Source organism: Mauremys reevesii, linkage group 3 (genome assembly GCF_016161935.1).
Source record: "Mauremys reevesii isolate NIE-2019 linkage group 3, ASM1616193v1, whole genome shotgun sequence".
NCBI lineage: Eukaryota > Metazoa > Chordata > Testudines > Geoemydidae > Mauremys > Mauremys reevesii.
This window is the reverse complement of record NC_052625.1, coordinates 174439966-174460084: the sequence shown is the minus strand read 5'-3', so window position 1 is coordinate 174460084 and position 20119 is coordinate 174439966. Positions and strand designations below refer to the sequence as shown.

Sequence of the window (20119 nt, the reverse complement as noted above, 5' to 3'; positions counted from 1 at the left end):
AAGTGCCGGTGTAGATATCACCTCTTGCAGAGGTGGAGTAATTAAGTCAATGAAAGAGCTCTCTGCCATCAGCTCAGAGCGTCTTCACTAGTTACAGCTTCCAGATCCTACACCAGTATATAGTAGCTCAGTGCCTGCTCTAACTCCCACCATTCGTGTAAGGTCTATAATTGACTATGCATCTGTGCAGAATGAATGTAGCATTTTGGAGACATGCCCCTACATTGAGGCAAGAGAGGAGGGCTGGGAAAGGAGCCAGCTCTGCAAGCTTTATGTCAGCAAAGAATTTTGCTATGCAAGGAGAGTTCTCCACTGGCCAGCTCTGGCTGGAATTCAGCCACGTTATGCTACCCAGGTGGTGAAAAGCTGCTGCAATGCCCGTGAGAATCTACCTTTATGTTTCTCCTTCCCCAGACCCAACATTGTTTTATTACATCACATGGGAACTTAGATTATATGTCACTTGAAACAGGGACCAAATACTAGTTACATGTAATTCAGGGCACCCAGCACATACCTGAACACTGTAAAAATTAATTGCCAATTATGAATTTATAAATGCTTTGTTCAGTTCAGCTTTAAATACTCTTTGCACCTGGGCTTCCACCCATCCCTTTGACTTTTAGTTTTCCCCAAGAGCATCTGTGTACTATATTTTATAAATACACACTGAAGTTACCTGTGCCATAGTACCACTCCTGTACAGATTAATACTGTTGTATGGTCAGTGCTTCACATGAACACATGAACATGAACACTACTCGTAAAAAGTATAAAAAATAATAATAATCATAATTCCTGCGATGAATAGTACAGTATGTCAAATTTCAGCCAAGAGCAAATATTTGTGTCTGGATGCCACTTTAAAACAATACTTTAAAATAATGAAGGCTGGGTTTGGAAGATATTTGGGGCCATCTAGTGGAATTTTCAGTAAATTATTATAAAACACAGAGATCATGCATTAAAACAGTGAATCAGATTTACAAAAAAAAAAAAAGGTTGCTATGGTACATTTTAAATACCATTATTTTCCTAACTATGTTAATGGATGTAATTTTTATAGAATAAAATTAAGAACAAAATAGCCTACACAAAGGAAAAAGTGCCTGTCAGTGAGAAATATAAAACTGTAGAATAATCCCGACTGATGATTTGGAGGGTCCAAACATTTGAAACCAAATTAGACAAAGCACTAGAAAACATATTGTAGGGAGCAAGCCATGACTGTCATGGGAATGGATCAGATGACCTAATGGATCTTTTTTATCTCTAAGTTCAGTTATCTTAATTTACTCATGGAAAACCTCAAACACTGGATAGTTATGTATATAAACAAACACCTTCCTTTCTTTGAAGTAGCAATTCAAATCATAGGTGATGTCATAAATACTCTTTAGTCTACATTTTTGAATCTCAACTCTTTTTGGGTTTGATGCTGACATTATTTTAAACTGCTTTAAGGCTATGGAAGATTAAACATTTCAGCACTGGCCTGTTAGTTACATTTCTCACCAGAAGCACAATACCTTTGGATTCTGAAAACTGCACTGGCTTCCTATTTACTTCTGGGTGCAATTTAAAAGTTATTGGTTTTAATCTCAAAAGCCTTGAATGGATTGGATCATAATTACATCAGAAACCACCTCTTTCCCCATATGATACCATAACAGCTGAGATTATACAAAACTCCTGGGCTAAAAACCTCTTTATGTAATTGCAAGGAGTATGGAAGGCAGGCCATTCTTAAAGAGTAGGATCCTCAAATGGAGGTGTAAAATGAATTCTACATTTGCCAGAGCCCAAATCTTTTAACTTTAGGTCTGGTGCAGCCTCGTTTACTTTTCCCAAGCTTCAACTAGGAAAGATAAATTGTTGGCGGGGGCAATGGCAGAGGCTTAATGATTAATTGGTGGGATTCAGATAATCTTATTATTGTCTTTTGGATTTTGTGACTTCTTGTACCTTAAATATTTGTACATGCATCCAGTAGGAACAATGGGCATTTTAAAAGTTGAAAAAATAAGTAAATAAAATATATAAACTTTGAAAAGGGCTCTTCTTGGAATGCTCATCACTTTAAATAACCTATGAGTATTATCAGGGGCGGCTCTATGTATTTTGCTGCCCCAAGCACGGCAGTCAGGTGGCTTTCGGCGGCATGCCTGCGGAAGGTCCGCCGGTCCCGCGCCTTCGGCGTACCCGCAACCAAATTACCACCGAAGCACGGGACCGGCAGACCTCCCGCAGGCATGCCGCCAAAGGCAGCCTGAGTGCCGCCCTCACGGCGACCGGGGGGCCGCCCCCTGCAGCTTGGTGCTCTAGTGCCTGGAGCTGCCCCTGAGTATTATCACTGTAGTTCTCTCAAATGAAACTTAAAGTGGCATCATATATTAAAGCACAACGCATTTTTGGCTCTTCTCCTCCACATCCAGTGTTCCTTCCCCGCTTCTTGTGCAACAGAATTGCACTGCTTCCTCTGCCTGCAGAGCATCAAACTTGTAGTGGAGGTAGTGCAGCCATACAACACTCCTCCTTTATCAACAACATATGGAGAGCAATATATTTCATCACAGACCAATATCAAGTGTGACCATTCCTTTGCAACTCCCTCCTTCTGTACCTCTATGAGAATCTGCTTATTTCTGATCCCTCCATTCATGGCAATTCAGTGTTTTAAAAATCTATTTTAGTAATTCTAATACAGATTTTTTTAAAAAAATATGACTTTCATCTTAAGTGTCCTTTTACAATATTATCTGAGACACAAAAAAGCTACACCACATAATTCCCTAGAATATGTAATTTTTTTCCAAAAATAGTTTGCTGCCAAAAAAAATCAATCAATATAATTATAATGAATGCAACGCCCTCTCTCTTGTCCGTCCCTCCCTCCCTCTACAATGATAGAGGGAGCCAAATTCTGCTCTGGCTCACACATGATACAAATTACATTTAAATTAATAGGAGTGTAAATCAAGACTGAATTTGGCCCTTTCAAATTACGTTTGTTTTACCTGAGCTTTATTATAAACATTTCTCTTTCCACGGAACTAGACATATGGAGTTTTGCATACATTATAGGTGCAGAATATTTAAAACCAAATCTAGAGTTTTGATTTACAACATACTTACTTGATATTACGTGGCTTATTACTGATCAATTGCCACCTGGAAGGCACACGTATTTTACTATGAACTACTGGTTTAATCTGCAAGAAAAAAAAACACATTATGTGGGATGTTTAAAACATTTTAATCTTAAAAGTGCTGCTCAGATATACACATGGCAGACCCAGGTTCAAATGTTATAGAGTCATAGAGCCATAGAGCTTAAGGCCAGAAGAGACCACCGGATCATATAGTCTACCCTCCTGTATATCAAAGGCTACAACACCACTAAACCCAATAACCAAAATTAGACCAAAGTATTATAGACTATAGGAGACTAGACTATTATGTCCACAGGCAGTGAACATGAGGAACCAATGTGCACCAGTGGTCAAGGCCCCCACAATGGCAGGGAAATGATTAAGTGAGATATACTCAGATAATTCTGGCAAGTGACCCACACCCGCAGAGGAAGGTGAAGAAAATCCCAAGACCATGGCCAAGCTGACCTGGGAGATGATTCTGTCCAGATCCAACATATGGTGACCAGTTAGACCCTAAGTATATGAGCAAGAATCAGCCAGCCACGCACCTGAGAGAGAGAATTCTTAGTGCCACCTCAGAGCCATGCCCTCCCACCCCAAGTCTCATCTCCAGCCATGGCCATCCCTGATGCATCCTTTAGAGAAAAGAAATTAAACAAACCCACACACACACGCACACACACGAGATAAAGACATAAGACACAAACTGGAAGTGAGCCCAGGGCTGCTGGTCTCTGCCTTCTACCATCTCAAGCAACCGCATCATACAATCACACTCATAAATTTGTCCAGCTCTCTCTTAAAACAAGTTAAGTTGCCTCTGCCCCCCGCCCAACTCCTATTGGGAGACTGTTCCAGAACCTCACCCCTCTGATGGTTAGAATTGGAAACTTTCCTTTAATTTCCAACCTGAATTTTTTCATGGCCAATTTATATTCATTTGTTCTTATGCCAACACTGTCCTTTAGCTTAAATGGATCTTCACCCTCCCTTATATTCACCTATTTGATGCATTTATAGATGCATATCCCTTCTCAGCCTTCTTTTTACTAGACTAAACAAGCAGAGCTCTAACAGTCTCTTCTCATAAGACAAGCCCTCTGTTCCCCTGATCACCTTGTAGCTCTTCTTGGCTCCTGTTCCACTTTGAATTAATCTTTCTTGCACATGGGAGATCAGAACTGTACACAGTATTTCAAATGAGGTTTTACCAGTGCCTTGTGCAATGGCATGAATACTTCTCTATCTCTACTGGAAATGCCTCTTCTGATACATCCTAGGACCGAATTTTGTTGCCCTCTTTCATAGCTGTAGTTCATTGATGGTTCAGGCATTCTGTGATCATCCCACACACCCAAGTCTCTTGCCTCCTGTCACTTCCAACAGATTAGCTCCCACTTTCTAGCAGAAATTCTTGTTATTAGAGCCTAAGTCCATGATCTTTCATTTTGTACTATTGAATTTCATCCCATTTCTGTCACTCTAGTCTTCAAAGTTATCTAGATTTTCCTGTATAATATTCTGATCCTCCTCTGAATTGACAATGCCTCCCAACTTTGTATCATCACCATATTACATTAGCACACTCCTACTTTTTGTGCCTAAGTCATTGATTAAAAAATACTGAATAAGATTGGTCCCAAAACCAGTTCTTGAGGAACTCCACTAGTAATCTTCCTCCAGTATGATAATTCACTTTTCAGAACAAAGTTCTTGGTTCAGGCTTGTAGCAGTGATGGAATAAACTTCAGGCTCAAATCAAGTCTCTGGAGTACATCCACAGCTTAGATGGGTCATTCAGTCCATTGTTCAGAGCTTCAGCTTGTAGCAAAGTTCCGCCAGAGGAAAAAAGCAGGATTTAAGACAAAAAGGAGGGGATTCCAGGGCCTTTTATAACCTCTCTCATGTGGAAGGACACCCCTTTGTTCTTACTGCAGAAAATCACAGCAGCAAGATGGAGTTTAGAGTCACATGGGCAAATCCATGCATGACTCAGTTCTTTACAGGTAGAGCAGCCATTGCTCACATGCTAGCTTGAACGTTCCCAGGAAGACTCTTCATATGTGGACTGAGTCTCCCAAGGTCCATTGTCAGTTAAGTGTTTCTTGACTGGGCACTTAATCTGAAGAGTCCCTTCTCAATAAGATGGTCAACTGCTTCACTGGTGCTATTTAATCATAGAATATCAGGGTTGGAAGGGACCTCAGGAGGTCATCTAGTCCAACCCCCTGCTCAAAGCATTACCAATCCCCAAGTAAATCATCCCAGCCCGGGCTTTCTCGAGCCTGACCTTAAAAACTTCTAAGGAAGAAGATTTCACCACCTCCCTAGGTAACGCATTCCAGTGCTTCACCACCCTCCTAGTGAAAACGTTTTTCCTAATATCCAACCTAAACCTCCCCCACTGCAACTTGAGACCATTGCTCCTTGTTCTGTCATCTGCTACCACTAAGAAAAGTCTAGATCCATCCTCTTTGGTACCCCCTTTCAGGTAGTTGAAAGCAGCTATCAAATTCCCCCCCATTCTTCTCTTCTGCAGACTAAACAATCCCAGTTCCCTCAGCCTCTTCTCATAAGTCATGTGTTCCAGCCCCCTAATCATTTTTGTTGCCCTCTTCTGGTCTCTTTCCAATTTTTCCACATCTTTCTTGTAGTGTAGGGCCCAAAACTGGACACTGTACTCCAGATGAGGCCTCACCAACATCGAATAGAGGGAAACGATCACATCCCTCAATCTGCTGGAAATGCCCCTACTTATACAGCCCAAAATGCCGTTAGCCTTCTTGACAACAAGGGCACACTATCGACTCATATCCAGCTTCTTGTCCACTGTAACCCCTAGGTCCTTTTCTGCAGAACTGCTGCCTAGCCATTCGGTCCCTAGTCTGTAGCAGTGCATGGGATTCTTCCTTCCTATGTGCAGGACTCTGCACTTGTCCTTGTTGAACCTCATCAAGTTTCTTTTTGCCCAATCCTCTAATTTGTCTAGGTCCCTCTGTATCCTAGCCCTACCCTCCAGCGTATCTACCACTCCTCCAAGTTTAGTGTCATCTGCAAACTTGCTGAGAGTGCAGTCCCCGCCATCCTCCAGATGATTAATGAAGATATTGAACAAAACCAGCCCCAGGACCGACCCTTGGGGCACTTCGCTTGATACCGGCTGCCAACTAGACATGGAGCCATTGATCACTACCCATTGAGCCCGACGATCTAGCCAGCTTTCTATCCACCTTATAGTCCATTCACCCAGCCCATACTTCTTTAACTTGCCAGCAAGAATACTGTGGGAGACCGTATCAAAAGCTTTGCTAAAGTCAAGGAATAATACATCCACTGCTTTCCCCTCATCCACAGACCCAGTTATCTCCTCATAGAAGGCAATTAGGTTAGTCAGGCATGACTTGCCCTTGGTGAATCCATGCTGACTGTTCCTGATCACTTTCCTCTCCTCTAAGTGCTTCAGAATTGATTCCTTGAGGACCTGCTCCATGATTTTTCCAGGGACTGAGGTGAGGCTGACTGGCCTGTAGTTCCCCAGATCCTCCTCCTTCCCTTTTTTAAAGATGGGCACTACATTAGCCTTTTTCCAGTCATCCAGGATCTCCCCAAATCACCATGAGTTTTCAACGATAATGGCCAATGGCTCTGCAATCACATCTGCCAACTCCTTTAGCACTGTTGGATGGATTTGTGCTCATCCAACTTTTCTAAATAGTCCTGAACCACTTTTCTCCACAGAGGGCTGGTCATCTCCTCCCCATGCTGTGCTGCCCAATGCAGCAGTCTGGGAGCTCACCTTGTTCATGAAGACAAAGGCAAAAAAAGCAGTGAGTACATTAGCTTTTTCCACATCCTCTGTCACTAGGTTGCCTCCCTCATTCAGTAAAGGGCCCACACTTTCCTTGACTTTCTTCTTGTTGCTAACATACCTGAAGAAACCCTTCTTGTTACTCTTAACATTTCTTGCTAGCTGCAACTCCAAGTGTGATTTGGCCTTCCTGATTTCACTCCTGCATGCCTGAGCAATATTTTTATACTCCTCCCTGGTCATTTATCCAAGCTTCCACTTCTTGTAAGCTTCTTTTTTGTGTTTAAGATCTGCAAGGATTTCACTGTTAAGTCAAGCTGGTCGCCTGCCATATTTACTATTCTTCCTACACATTAGGATGGTTTGTTCCTGCAACCTTAATAAGGATTCTTTAAAATACAGCCAGCTCTCCTGGACTCCTTTCCCCTTCATGTTATTCTCCCAGGGGATCCTGCCCATCAGTTCCCTGTGGGAGTCAAAGTCCGCTTTTCTGAAGTCCAGAGTCCATATTCTGCTGCTCTCCTTTCTTCCTTGTGTCAGGATTCTGAACTCGACCATATCATGGTCACTGCCTCCCAGGTTCCCATCCACTTTTGCTTCCCCTACTAATTCTTCCCTGTTTGTGAGCAGCAGGTCAAGAACAGCTCTGCCCCTAGTTGTTTCCTCCAGTACTTGCACCAGGAAATTGTCCCCTACACTTTCCAAAAACTTCCTGGATTGTCTGTGCACCGCTGTATTGCTCTCCCAGCAGATATCAGGGTGATTAAAGTTTCCCATGAGAACCAGGGCCTGTGATCTAGCAACTTCTGTTAGTTGCCAGAAGAAAGAAAGGTCCACCTCATCCCCCTGATCTGGTGATCTATAGCAAAGTCTCTCCACGACATCACCCTTGTTGCTCACACTTCTAAACTTAATCCAGAGACTCTCAGGTTTTTCTGCAGTTTCATACTGGAGCTCTGAGCAGTCATACTGCTCTCTTACATACAATGCAACACCCCCACCTTTTCCGCCCTGTCTGTCCCTCCTGAACAATTTATATCCATCCATGACAGTACTCCAGTCATGTGAATTATCCCACCAAGTCTCTGTTATTCCAATCACACTGTAGTTCCTTGACTGTGCCAGGACTTCCAGTTCTCCCTGCTTGTTTCCCAGGCTTCTTGCATTTGTGTATAGGCACTTAAGATAATTCGCCGATCATCCCGTTTTCTCAGTATGAGACAGGAGTCCTTCCCTCTTGTGCTCTCCTGCTCGTGCTTCCTCACGGTATCCCATTTCCCCACTTACCTCAGGGCTTTGGTCTCCTTCCCCCGGTGAACCTAGTTTAAAGCCCTCCTCACTAGGTTAGCCAGCCTGCTTGTGAAGATGCTCTTCCCTCTCAACGTTAGGTGGAGCCCGTTTCTGCCTAGCACTCCTCCTTCCTGGAACACCATCCCACGGTCAAAAAATCCAAAGCCTTCTCTCCGACACCACCTGCGTAGCCATTCATTGACTTCCACGATTCGATGGTCTCTACCCAGGCCTTTTCCTTGCACAGGGAGGATGGACGAGAACACCACTTGCGTCTCAAACTCCTTTATCCTTCTTCCCAGAGCCATGTAGTCTGCAGTGATCCACTCAAGATTATTCTTGGCAGTATCATTGGTGCCCATGTGGAGAAGCAGGAAGCGGTAGCGATCTGAGGGCTTGATGAGTTTTGGCAGTCTCTCCGTCACATCATGAATCCTAGCTCCTGTCAAGCAGCAGACCTCTCGGTTTTCCCGGTCAGGGCAGCAGATAGATGACTCAGTCCCCCTGAGAAGGGAGTTCCCAACCACCAGCACCCTCCTCCTTCTCTTGGGAGCGATGGTCGTGGAACCCCCATCCCTAGAATCAAACACATTGAGATACAAGTACATAGCCAATATTCATAACTTCAAATACAAAAATGATACACACATACAGACAGCATAATCATAACCAGCAAATTACAACCTTTTCATAGACACCTTACTTGACCTCATTTGTACAAGATTTGGTTCAACTATAGGACCTTGGTTGCAACAATGATCTATATGGTCACAGTTCATGTCAATAACGTCACAACATTCCCTTTGCCATTTACTTCCATGAATTTAATTATTGTTTCCTTCTCAATTTGTTCTAATTTGTATACTACTGAGATCAGACTAACAGGTGTGTAATTGCCTGGATCACATGTTTTCCCCTTTCTTAACTACAGGTATGATGTTAGCTACATGGTTCTACCCCTAAATAGTTAGATTTATTAAAAATCCTTGCTATAAAACCAGCAATCTTATGTGCCAATTCTTTCTGTATTCTGGGATGGAAATTATCCATTCCCCCTGACTGGAGTGCATCAAGCTCTTTAAGTTTTTCTTCCACCTGAGATTTCCGTTTCTAGACACTAATTTCCATTTCTAGACACTAACCTCAGCCATAGTGCCTTCACACACATGTTCCATATTATCATCCTCACTGAAAACTGAGGCAAAGTATTCATTTAGTTTTGGGGCCACACTTAGATTATCTTTTAGCTCCATCCCATCCAATACTCAGATTCTGAAAAGCATCATTTTGGAGAAACTGTCGGAGGCTCAAAGAACCCCAAAGTTTTTCATTGCTCTACTTCTCCCATCCTCAAGGCTTAGTGTCACCACCATCCACCATCCTTCCAGGAGAGGATTCAGAGATTGCTGACACTGTTTGATCAACCAGAGAGATCGTTGTCAAGTGGCATAATAAACTCCTCTCCCTGAGAGACTCAGCAGCCTTTCCAGGAAGTGAGAAACTGGGACTAAGACTCAAACAGGGTCTCACGCAACAGTTCAGAGTATAGTAAACACAGCAGAACACTGATACTAAGCTGTCCTGATTTTTCAAAAAAAAACACCCACACACACACAAGTACTTAGGAAAAAAGTGTTTGCATATTGACTCCCAACTGCTTGACTTGAATTCTAGAGCCAGTTTGGGATCCTAAGAACAGCAAACTAAGGAGACAGAAGGAGTAACCAGGCTCAGTCAATGTAAAAGTGCCAGTCACATAACACTAACAGGGCACCCAGTAATATGCACTCAGATCATAAAATTGCAAGTGCATTAAACCCCTTGAAAGCTACCCACATAAACAATGGCTGGAAACAAAGTGCTAAAAGTCATTAAGAAAACATTAAGAAAGGAGTGAGATCCATGAGAAGAGAGAGAGAGATGGATTAGCACACAAACACATTAACCCAGATACCAGTGGTCAAATTCTGCATTAATTTATAACTAAGGATGTGAGTCTGTCACGGAGATCACGGATGCCATGACTTTCCCAGACTGATCAGGCAGCCCTGGGGCCAGCTGCACCAGCTGCTGCTCAAGCGGCCCAATGCGGCTGGCCCCAGGGGCCATGGAGCAGAAGCGGTCCCAGGGTGGGCCAGGAGCAGCAATTACAGAGCAGCAGCAGTCCCGGTGCAGACCCGGAGCAGCGGTCCCCGGGATCCTCGGAGCAGCGGGTGGCCGGGGGCAGTCAGCCTCCGGCGCTGGAGCAGGGGCCAGCCATCAGCCCCAGGCTCCCCAAAGAGGCAGTGCCCCAAGGTTCCCCAGAGCAGCTAAGATTTAGTCAGGGCTATTTATAGTAAAAATCATGGCGAGGTTAAGGGGCATGAATTTTTGTTTATTGCTCATGACCTGTCCATGACTTTTACTAAAAATACCCATGACTAAATCTTAGCCTTATTTATAACCTATGCAATCCCAATGCCATTAATTACTTTGCAGGGGCTGTAAACCATTGCAGAAGTTGGCTCGTTTCTTCCAAAGATTAGTGAAAAGACAAAAAGGACAAAAACTGATTCAATATGCAGACCATAGCAGTATACTTACTTATGCTTTGATGACTGCCTGTTTGTGTGTGTGTGTATTTATTAATATCATGGAACAATAAAACTATGGAACAATCTTCTGTATGATTGCCTGGCAGTCTGTTTGCATATTTTGATACAATGTTCTTGGTTAACTGTTCTATAACACATCAGGAACCACCTGTGACCACTCCTCACCTATTAACATTTAATTTAGTGCAGTAGGATTTGCAAGCGTGCCCCTTCCCCTTAAGATATTGCCAATAATGGACTGTACTCAATTTTGAAGTTTTTCAAGTAAAACATTGAGAAATATCAAGCATGTTTTGTTGCTTGTGTTGTAATAACACAAACAATAGTCCTCATCTTGCTAACTCTTACTACCTGGTACAGTGTTTACTACCATTACTCCCACTATCCATTTTAAGTTCTTATATGGCACCCATAACCAAAGTATCTGACACCTTCACAATCTTTAATGTGTTTATGTTCCCAAAATCCTAGTAAGACAGGGAAGCGCTACTACAGCCATTTTAGAGAAGGACAACAGAGGCCCAGAAATGCTCGTCTACACAACAAAGTTATAAGCTAAGGTGTGAATTTAAACCAATATACACCTCTACCCCGATATAACGCCACCCAATATAACATGAATTCGGATATAATGCGGTAAAGCAGCACTCCAGGGGGCTGGGCTGTGAGCTCCGGCGGATCAAATCAAGTTAGATATAATGCGGTTTCACCTAAAACGCGGTACGATTTTTTGGCTCCCGAGGACAGCGTTATATCGAGGTGGAGGTGTAATTACAACATAACTCCCTATGGACTCTCGAATATGAAAGTACCTTTTTTCAATTTAGCTTGCGTCTCTTTGGAAGGGGTTTAAGCTAAACCAAAAAAACTTGCACTCTTATTCTGCGATAAGTGTGTCCACCTGGGGATACCACCAGTATAACTATATCAGTTTAACAACACTGGTATAACTTTTGTGCCAATATTTTAAAGGGATAAATGAGATGACGTAGGTCTATCAGCCTGCAGCAATTTCTGGCAAAATAATGGAAAGATTAATAAGGAATTAAAGAAAGGTAATACAACTAATGCTAATCAACATGGGTTTATAGAAAATAGACCCTGTTAAAGTATTTTGAATTTTTTTTCTTTATTACATTACAAGTTTGGGTGATAAAGTGTTAATGTAATATATTTTGACATCTTTAAGGCATTTCACTTGGTACCACATGACATTTTGATTAAAAAACTAGAATACAAAATTATTGTGGCACACATTGAATTGGTTAAAAGCTGGCTAATAAATAGGTCTCAAAATTTAATTGTAAGCAGTGAATCTTCAAATGGGTACATTTCTAATGAGGTCCAGCAAGGATCACTTCTTGGCCCTATGCTATTTAACATTTTTATCAATGGCCTGGAAGAAAACATAAAATCATCACTGATAAAGTTTGCAGATTACATAAAAATTGGGGAGTGGTAAATAAATGAAGAGGACAGGTCACTAAGACAGAGAGATCTGGATCATTTGGTAAGATGGGTGCAAGCAAAAAATAAATGTTTTTAATATGGCCAAATGTAAAGATATACATCTAGGAACAACAAATGCTGGCCATACTTACAGGATGGGGAACACTAACCTGGGAAGCAGTGACTTGGAAAAAGACTTGGGGGGTCACGCTGGATAATCAGCTGAACATAAAATCCCAGTGCAACACTGTGGCCAAAAGGACAAAGGCAATCCTTAAACATAAAACAGGGGAATCTTGAGTAGGAGCAGAGAGATTATTTTATATCTGTATATGGCACTAATGTGACCCCTGCTGAAATACTGTGTCCAGTTCTAGTGTCCAACTCAAGAAAAATGTTGACAAATTGGAGAGGGTTCAGAGAAGAGCCACGAAAATAATTAAAGGATTAGAAAACATGCTTTATAGTGATAGACTCAAGGAACTCAATCTATTTAGCTTAAACAAAGAAAAAGTTAAGGTGTGACTTGATTACATTCTTCAAGTACCTACATGAGGAACAAATATTTGATGATAGGCTCTTCAATCTGCCAGACAAAGTTATAACACAATCCAAAGATTGGAAGTTGAAACTAGACAAATTCAGACTGGAAATAAGGTGTAAAATCTTATTAGTGAACGTAATGCCACTGGAACAATTTACTAAGAGTTATGGTGGATTCTCCATCACTGGCAATTTTTAAATCAAGACTGATGTTTTTTCTAAAAGATATGCTCCAGGAATTATTTTAGGGAAGTGCTATGGCCAGTGTTAAGGAGCTGTCCAGAGTATTTTGGGGTGACTAACTGTGATGGGGTTGGTGAGGTCTGAAGGCATGGAATAATGAATAGTATTTAATAAAATGATGTAGTATACATAAACATGGATTTATACACTAGTTTTATTATTGTACGGGCATTTGAGTTATTTTATTTACGTAAATATAATAAAATAAAAGTTTTAATGGATAAAATGAAACAAGTCATTCCCAAAAAATAAAATGAAAAATTATAAAACAATATCATGGTGCTCGACTTATAACATTGATTCCAACAATCATTTCTGGGTTAGCATTACCTTAAGGGCAAAGCCCTAAACCAGAAATCACTAAGGAATCACTCCTGCAAACACAATGAGACTACTCACATGAGTAAGGACCACTCATGCAAAGGTTTGGTGGACTGGGCCTGTCAGAGATTGGGGCCTGTCTTATAGTACCCTCTTCCAACTGGACCCTGGCTTGCTCTTGCTGAGCCAGTGCCCTCCCTGGGGGAACTCTGCCTGGAACCTTCTCGTCGAGTCCAGGGAAAGTAGTTTCCAGCACGATCTGTTGTTGTGGTTTCTTTTTCCTTTTATTTCAAGTCTCCTCAACAAACAAGATCAAAACTTCCCCAACTCTGTCCCTACCCCACTCTCTGAGCTGGGAAGAAGTAGGAGCACTCAGTCCCCAGACTGGAATTCCCTGGCTCTAGCCCATTATTATGCTGTCACATTCCATCATTGGCAATCCCTGTTGGATGAGCCCAGGTTACCTGCAGTGATAACATACCAGAGTCATTCACAGGAGAGCAATGGTGGTTCCTTGGAAGCCTGGGACTTTGGTTTTGGGTGTAGGGTCCCATGGGTGGGGTAGAATTTTGGTAGACTCTCGCTGGGTTGGTAGGTTATCATCTCTCACTGCCTTTCTAAATGTGGCTCGCTGACCGAGAGTCTGGCCTTCCCACCCATAGGTAATTCAGCCTCCATGAATCCCTCAGTTGTCTCGACCACCTCTGCCATGGATGCAGGCCAAAATAGTTGAACCCAGGCTTGTACCACCATACGGAGAATGTGTAGGTATTGTTCTTGGCCAATATTGTCAATAAGCCCCACCACTGTCTCAGCCTCTAGTTTTAGCCATTGGGTAGTCCCAGAGCCACTAAGCTAATGCCCAGGGGCATGCCCCATTAAGGAATGTCTCCAACCAAAATATCTTCCAATAAGCTTCTGTAGAAAGACCAGGGTGGTCCATGATGGCAGCCTTTTGTATTGCATAGGACTGTGCTTCATCCACACTCAGGGACCAATACGCTGCTTGGGCCTCACCAGTGAGTTATGGGACCAGCCACGCTGCCCAGGAACTCTTCTCCCAGCCCACTCAAAGGTGGTCAGGTAGGCCTCTGGGTCATCAGTGCTGCCCATCTTGGTCAAGGTGAGACATGGCTGTTTCTGTCTCCCCACAGCTGCTATGAGAGTAAGCAGCCCATTTCTTCTTGGAACGGTCTGTTCCACTCAAGCTCAGATAACTGGGCTTCCTGCAAGCATTGCTAGGAGGCCAGGAGTACCTTGTGGAACTGGCAATTCCTTTCATTTTCCACCTGCTGTTGATTCACCATCATTTGGAGTATCTCCTCCATGGCCCTTCTTTATGGAGGGGGTTCAGATCTACTGGCACCGCATGTAAGAGATTGGGGCCTGTCTTATAACGTCTTCTTCCGGCTGCACCCCAACTTGCTCTTTCTGAGCCAGCAAAGTCCCTGGGGGAATTCTACCTGGAATCTTCTCACTGAGTCCAGGGAAGGCAATTTCCAGCAGGGTCAGTTGTTGTGGTTTCTTTTTTCTATGTCCTGCACTTAGGACGGACTAGGGACCAAGTAGCTAGGCAGCAGTTCTGCAGAAAAGGACCTAGGGGTTACAGTGGACAAGAAGCTGAATATGAGTCAACAGTATGCCCTTGTTGCCAAGAAGGCTAATGGCATTTTGGGCTGCATAAGTAGGAGCAAAGCCAGCAGACTGAGGGACGTGATCGTTCCCCTCTATTCGGCATTGGTGAGGCCTCATCTGGAGTACTGTGTCCAGTTTTGGGCCCCACACTACAAGAAGGATGTGGAAAAATTGGAAAGAGACCAGAGGAGGGCAACAAAAATGATTAGGGGGCTGGAATACATGATTTATGAGAAGAGGCTGAGGGAACTGGGATTATTTAGTCTGCGAGAAGAGAAGAATGGGCTGGGGGGAATTTGATAGCTGCTTTCAACAACCTGAAAGGGGGTTCCAAAGAGGATGGATCTAGACTGTTCTCAGTGGTACCAGATGACAGAACAAGGAGTAATGGTCTCAAATTGCAGTGGAGGAGGTTTAGGTTGGATATTAGGAAAAACTTTTTCATTACGAGGGTGGTGAAGCACTGGAATGGGTTATTGAAGGAGATTCCACCACCTCCCTACTTAGAGGTTTTTAAGGTCAGGCTTGACAAAGCCCTGGCTGGGATGATTTAGTTGGGGATTGGTCCTGCTTTGAGCAGGGGGTTAGACTAGATGACCTCCTGAGGTCCCTTCCAACCCTGATATTCTATGATTCTTTTATTTCAAGTCTCCTCAACAAACAAGATCAAAACTTTCCATGGTCTGTCCCTCACTCCCTGTAGTTTCTCAGTCCAAAGTTCCTGGCTCTTACCTCAGAGCCTTTTGGTAACAGGATTTCCCCAATCTCCCGTCTGTTCCTTTTTGTTTCTAGGAGCAGTTCTTCCCAGCAGTAGCTGCAGCCTCTAGTAGGTATTGCAGTTCCTCCTCTCCATTTCCTGCTATTCCTTTTATGAGGATCAGCAAGTTAAACTGCAGTTCTTTTCCTGCAGGTGCAGCAGGAAGAGCTAATCAGCCAGCCCTCTGCTGGCCTCTAACCTCAGTCAAATAATAACCCTTATACCTTCACAGGGCCCTAAATCTGTATATGGAATTTCAGTGAATTCCTTGGGGAGCTTGAACAGTGGTTTCACTTTCAGAAAACACTATAAACTAGGAAAGATTTTGCAAAGCATAACTGGAGACAAACAGAAGATACAGAAAATGTAACAGTTTAGATTAACTGTTAAAAACTAGTATCAGAGGGGTAGCCGTGTTAGTCTGGATCTGTAAAAGCAGCAAAGAGTTCTGTGGCACCTTATAGACTAACAAACGTATTGGAGCCTGAGCTTTCATGGGTGAATACTCACTTCGTTGGATGGACAAAGTGGGTATTCACCCACGAAAGCTCATGCTCCAACATGTTTGTTAGTCTATAAGGTGCCACAGAACTCTTTGCCGCTGTTAAAAACTAGGTCAGAAGCATGATTCAGAGAATTCATCAGTTTAATTTGAACTCTGGTGTTTCAGTTCCTACAGGAGTAAGAGCAACTGTTTGTTGTATTTTTATTACTTTTCTCCATGGCATCAAAAGGCTATAATTGACATTATCCTACTCAGTTTCACTGCTTCTCCAACTGCACCATAGCAAGATACACTATGCTGGAGCTGCACATGAATGATCCTACTCCTGCTTCTGGGAATGCTAGTTATTCTTTCCCTCCCCCTTCCTCCTCTGCCCTGACAGTAGCATATGATCAGCACTGAGGACCCAGCAGAAGCAAAAATTAAAACCAAAGTAGAATTGCATCAGTTCTACCGTACCACTCTCACTAGTGCTGCTGGCAAAGTGCCAAAAGCAGGAGTGGCACAGACAGTTCTTCTAGTCACGGATCCTGGGCTTAGATATGAAAGTGACTGGCAACATAGAAAAGGCTATGATGATAAATAAGGGTACAATTCTGTGATTCTGTGACTTTCCGGGACCTCCGGGACTTCTTCCACAGTGGCAGGGCTGGAGCAGCTGTCTGTCCCAGGGCCGCCGAAGCAGCGGCCCCAGGGCTAAAGCAGAACCCGGGATTGGGTCAGCCCTTTTGGGGCTGGAGCAGCAGCAGCCAACCCCTGCCGCAGGGCAGCAGAGAGGCTGGAACAGCTAGCAACCAGCCAGCCCCGGACCTGCCGGAGCAGCGGACAGCAGTCAGCCCTGGGGCTGCCGGAACAGCTGGCAAACAGGTTGACCTCTGTAGCAGCAATCCCCTGGCTGCTGGAGCATCAGCCCCAGGGCTGAAGCAGCGGCTGGGGTTGGGTCAGCTCCCCTGGGGCTGCAGGAGCAGCAGCGGGCCTGGAGCAGCTGCCAGAGTTCAGCTTCCCAGCAGTGCTCATCTGTTATTCCCCAACAGCATATTTTTAGTAAAAGTCAGGGACTCGTCATGGGCTTCCATGAATTTTTGGTTATTGCCCATGACCTGTCCCTGACTTTTACTAAAAATACCCGTGATGGATTCTTAACCTTAATGATAAACATTTATAGCACAGGCTTCTTCGCTGAAGGATTCTCCCAGAGGCCTTTAAACAAACAATATTAAAGGGATGGGGTGGCCATGTGTAAGAAACCACAAATTTCTTGTTATCTTGTGTCATATTTAGCCTTCCCTTTCCTCCTCCCCCGTCAATGAGTGCCATCACAGCCCAAGGTATAGAACAAGGGTTCTCAAACTGGGGGTCAGGATCCCTCAGGGGGTCACAAGGTTATAATATAGGGGGTCGCGAGCTGCCAGCCTCCACCCCAAACCCCGCTTTGCCTCCAACATTTATAATGGTGTTAAATATATAAACAAGTGTTTTTAATTTATAAGGGGGGTGGTCACACTCAGAGGCTTGCTATGTGAAAGGGGTCACCAGTACAATAGTTTGAGAACCACTGGGCACATGTTAACTACTTGCTGCAGTGATTTTTTTCCACTTTTTAATCCCCTCATGTTCAAGGTACATGGCAGCTACCATCTTTCTGGCTGAAAAGGATTCTTTTTGGAGCTTATCAACGCTGCTCTTTAATTAGCCAAAAAGTGTATTATGGCCTTGTATAAGACATTCCCAGACTCTTACATGGGCTGTACTTCCATAAACTCCCAAATTTTAAAGGTGATAGGACCAAATTCTGCTCTCAGTTTCATTAGTGTAAATCCAATGAAGCCAATGGTTTTACTCCAGTTTTATACTTATGTAACCAAGAGCTGAATCTGGCCCACACATTTTAAACAGAGTAATTTGTTCTGTCATCATTGCTGACTACACAAGGTTTGCCGTGGGGTCCAATCTCTGCCTTCATCTGCATGCATGAATAGGTAGAATTTGGATCCTAGGCTATTAATGGAAAGAAAGTGAGAAAATTCAGCAAAGGGTGCACCGTCCTCACCTGTGTTTTTTTATCAGTCTCTCTGCAGTCAAACCTCTCTTAGAATAAAAGATATGTCACAAACAGCTGTAAAAGTAGAAGTGCTGCTGTCCAAATTAGACTCAGATGTTCTCATTAAAACAAACTTGAATGTGTGGCTTCAGGATCCCAAGGGAGTTTACTGAAAACCTTTTCCTCCCAATAAATAAAATGTGATTTTAAATGTATTTTACTATGGTGCTTTCCAGACTTTGATTTTAATAGGTTATATTAAAAGTATACGGTACTTTTAAAATTAATTTTAAAGGAATTTCTTCCTTACATAAAGGTCGCCTGGGGTTCCCTCTTAATTTTTCCAATTCATTTTCACCGAAAAGATACATTTTCAGTTAAACCAGTAATTTTAAGGAAACTAGTACATGTTCACTACATTTCACTGCAAATGTATCAATGAATATAACAATTTACTACTGCAAATCTTTGTTTTCAATTTAAATCCAATGATATCTCAAAATGTAGATGTTTATCTGGACCTTTACAGTTTGATCTTTGTGAGGCTAAGTCCTGTTTGATTTGGTTTAAATTCCAATACAAGTTCTATGCACCACTTGAGACCTATTTTAAGGGCTAACCTGGGAATTAAATGGTGCACAGGCTTTCTGTGGGCTCTCCGTATTGGTGTAAATATCACCTATTATGAGTAAGGCAAAATAAAAAGATCATAGAGGTAGATGCAGACTGCAACACAAATATATACCGTATGCGATAGGTCCAGTTGTCAAAGCTGTACACCTAAATAAGGGTGTCCAGTTTAGCGTTTGTATATTCAAGTGGACTCTGGTCTCAAATGCCTATTTTGTTATCATATCTATTGAATACAAAAACATTTACTTAGGTTACATAATCAAGTACTCAAAAGTTAGGAAAAGTCACTTTTACATGCAACTTGAATTCTGCCCACTTGTATATCTAACCTGTGCACTGAATGACACAGGGATTCTGTGGGGGGGAAAAAGGATGTGATAATGTAATTAAATGTCATAATGCATACACACTAAGGGGCCAAATTAAGGCTGCATAGGCAACTGTAAATCTGGCATTTCCTAACTTTTGAGTGCTTGACTTTGCAACCTAAGTAACATCTCTTCAACATGTTTTGTCCTCCGCCCCGCTCCCTGCACCTTCTTTTTAAATGCAATTTCCTGTGAGGGGTGGGCATAAGGACAAAGATTAAAACAAATTATGTTCTGTACAACTGTAACAACCTCCCCATCATGCACTAGCTGCACTGTTTGAACCCTGAGGCTCCAGGAGAGAAAACTACCACTTCAAAAAAACAAAAACAAACCAACCAACCTACAGGACCAACTACACAAGCTAGCAGCAGGGGAAGCCTCTTATCCCAGAGTTGAAGGGATGGGTTGCTGGGGCAATATGCAGCCTAGCACTCCTGCTTTCCCACCTCATGGGTCTCCTTGCCCATGTGGTACCCACAGGGCAGGGTGATGGGCTGTTGGGGCCATGTGTCATGAAGGGAACCCAAACTGGCTTTTTCTCCAACCCTCTACATACAACATAGTACTAGTAAGTGTTAACTATTCTCAAAGAAAAGGTTACAAGAATCCTTTATCATTCAAAATTTTAGGCAAACTTTATACCAGCTCCTCCTGTAAGTATTTCTTGAGCACAGATAGTGGGCTCAGTACTGCATAAAATGAAAAAGACAGATGTAATCCCCATCATCCAAAAAGTCTTACAATCTAAATCAAAACCTACATGCATATTTAACA

At 42.9% G+C, this 20119-nt stretch overlaps 1 protein-coding gene across 3 annotated transcripts in view; it reads right to left on the bottom strand.

The window, feature by feature from the left end:
• The window catches only part of DCDC2C (doublecortin domain containing 2C), a 113644-nt gene that overhangs the window by 84998 nt on the left and 8527 nt on the right, over window positions 1-20119 (bottom strand). For all 3 annotated transcript variants that reach the window (XM_039530972.1, XM_039530973.1, XM_039530971.1), the window contains exon 3: window positions 3136-3212. In XM_039530972.1, coding sequence (XP_039386906.1) covers window positions 3136-3212 — 77 coding nt within the window. The remainder of the gene's footprint in view (window positions 1-3135; window positions 3213-20119) is intronic.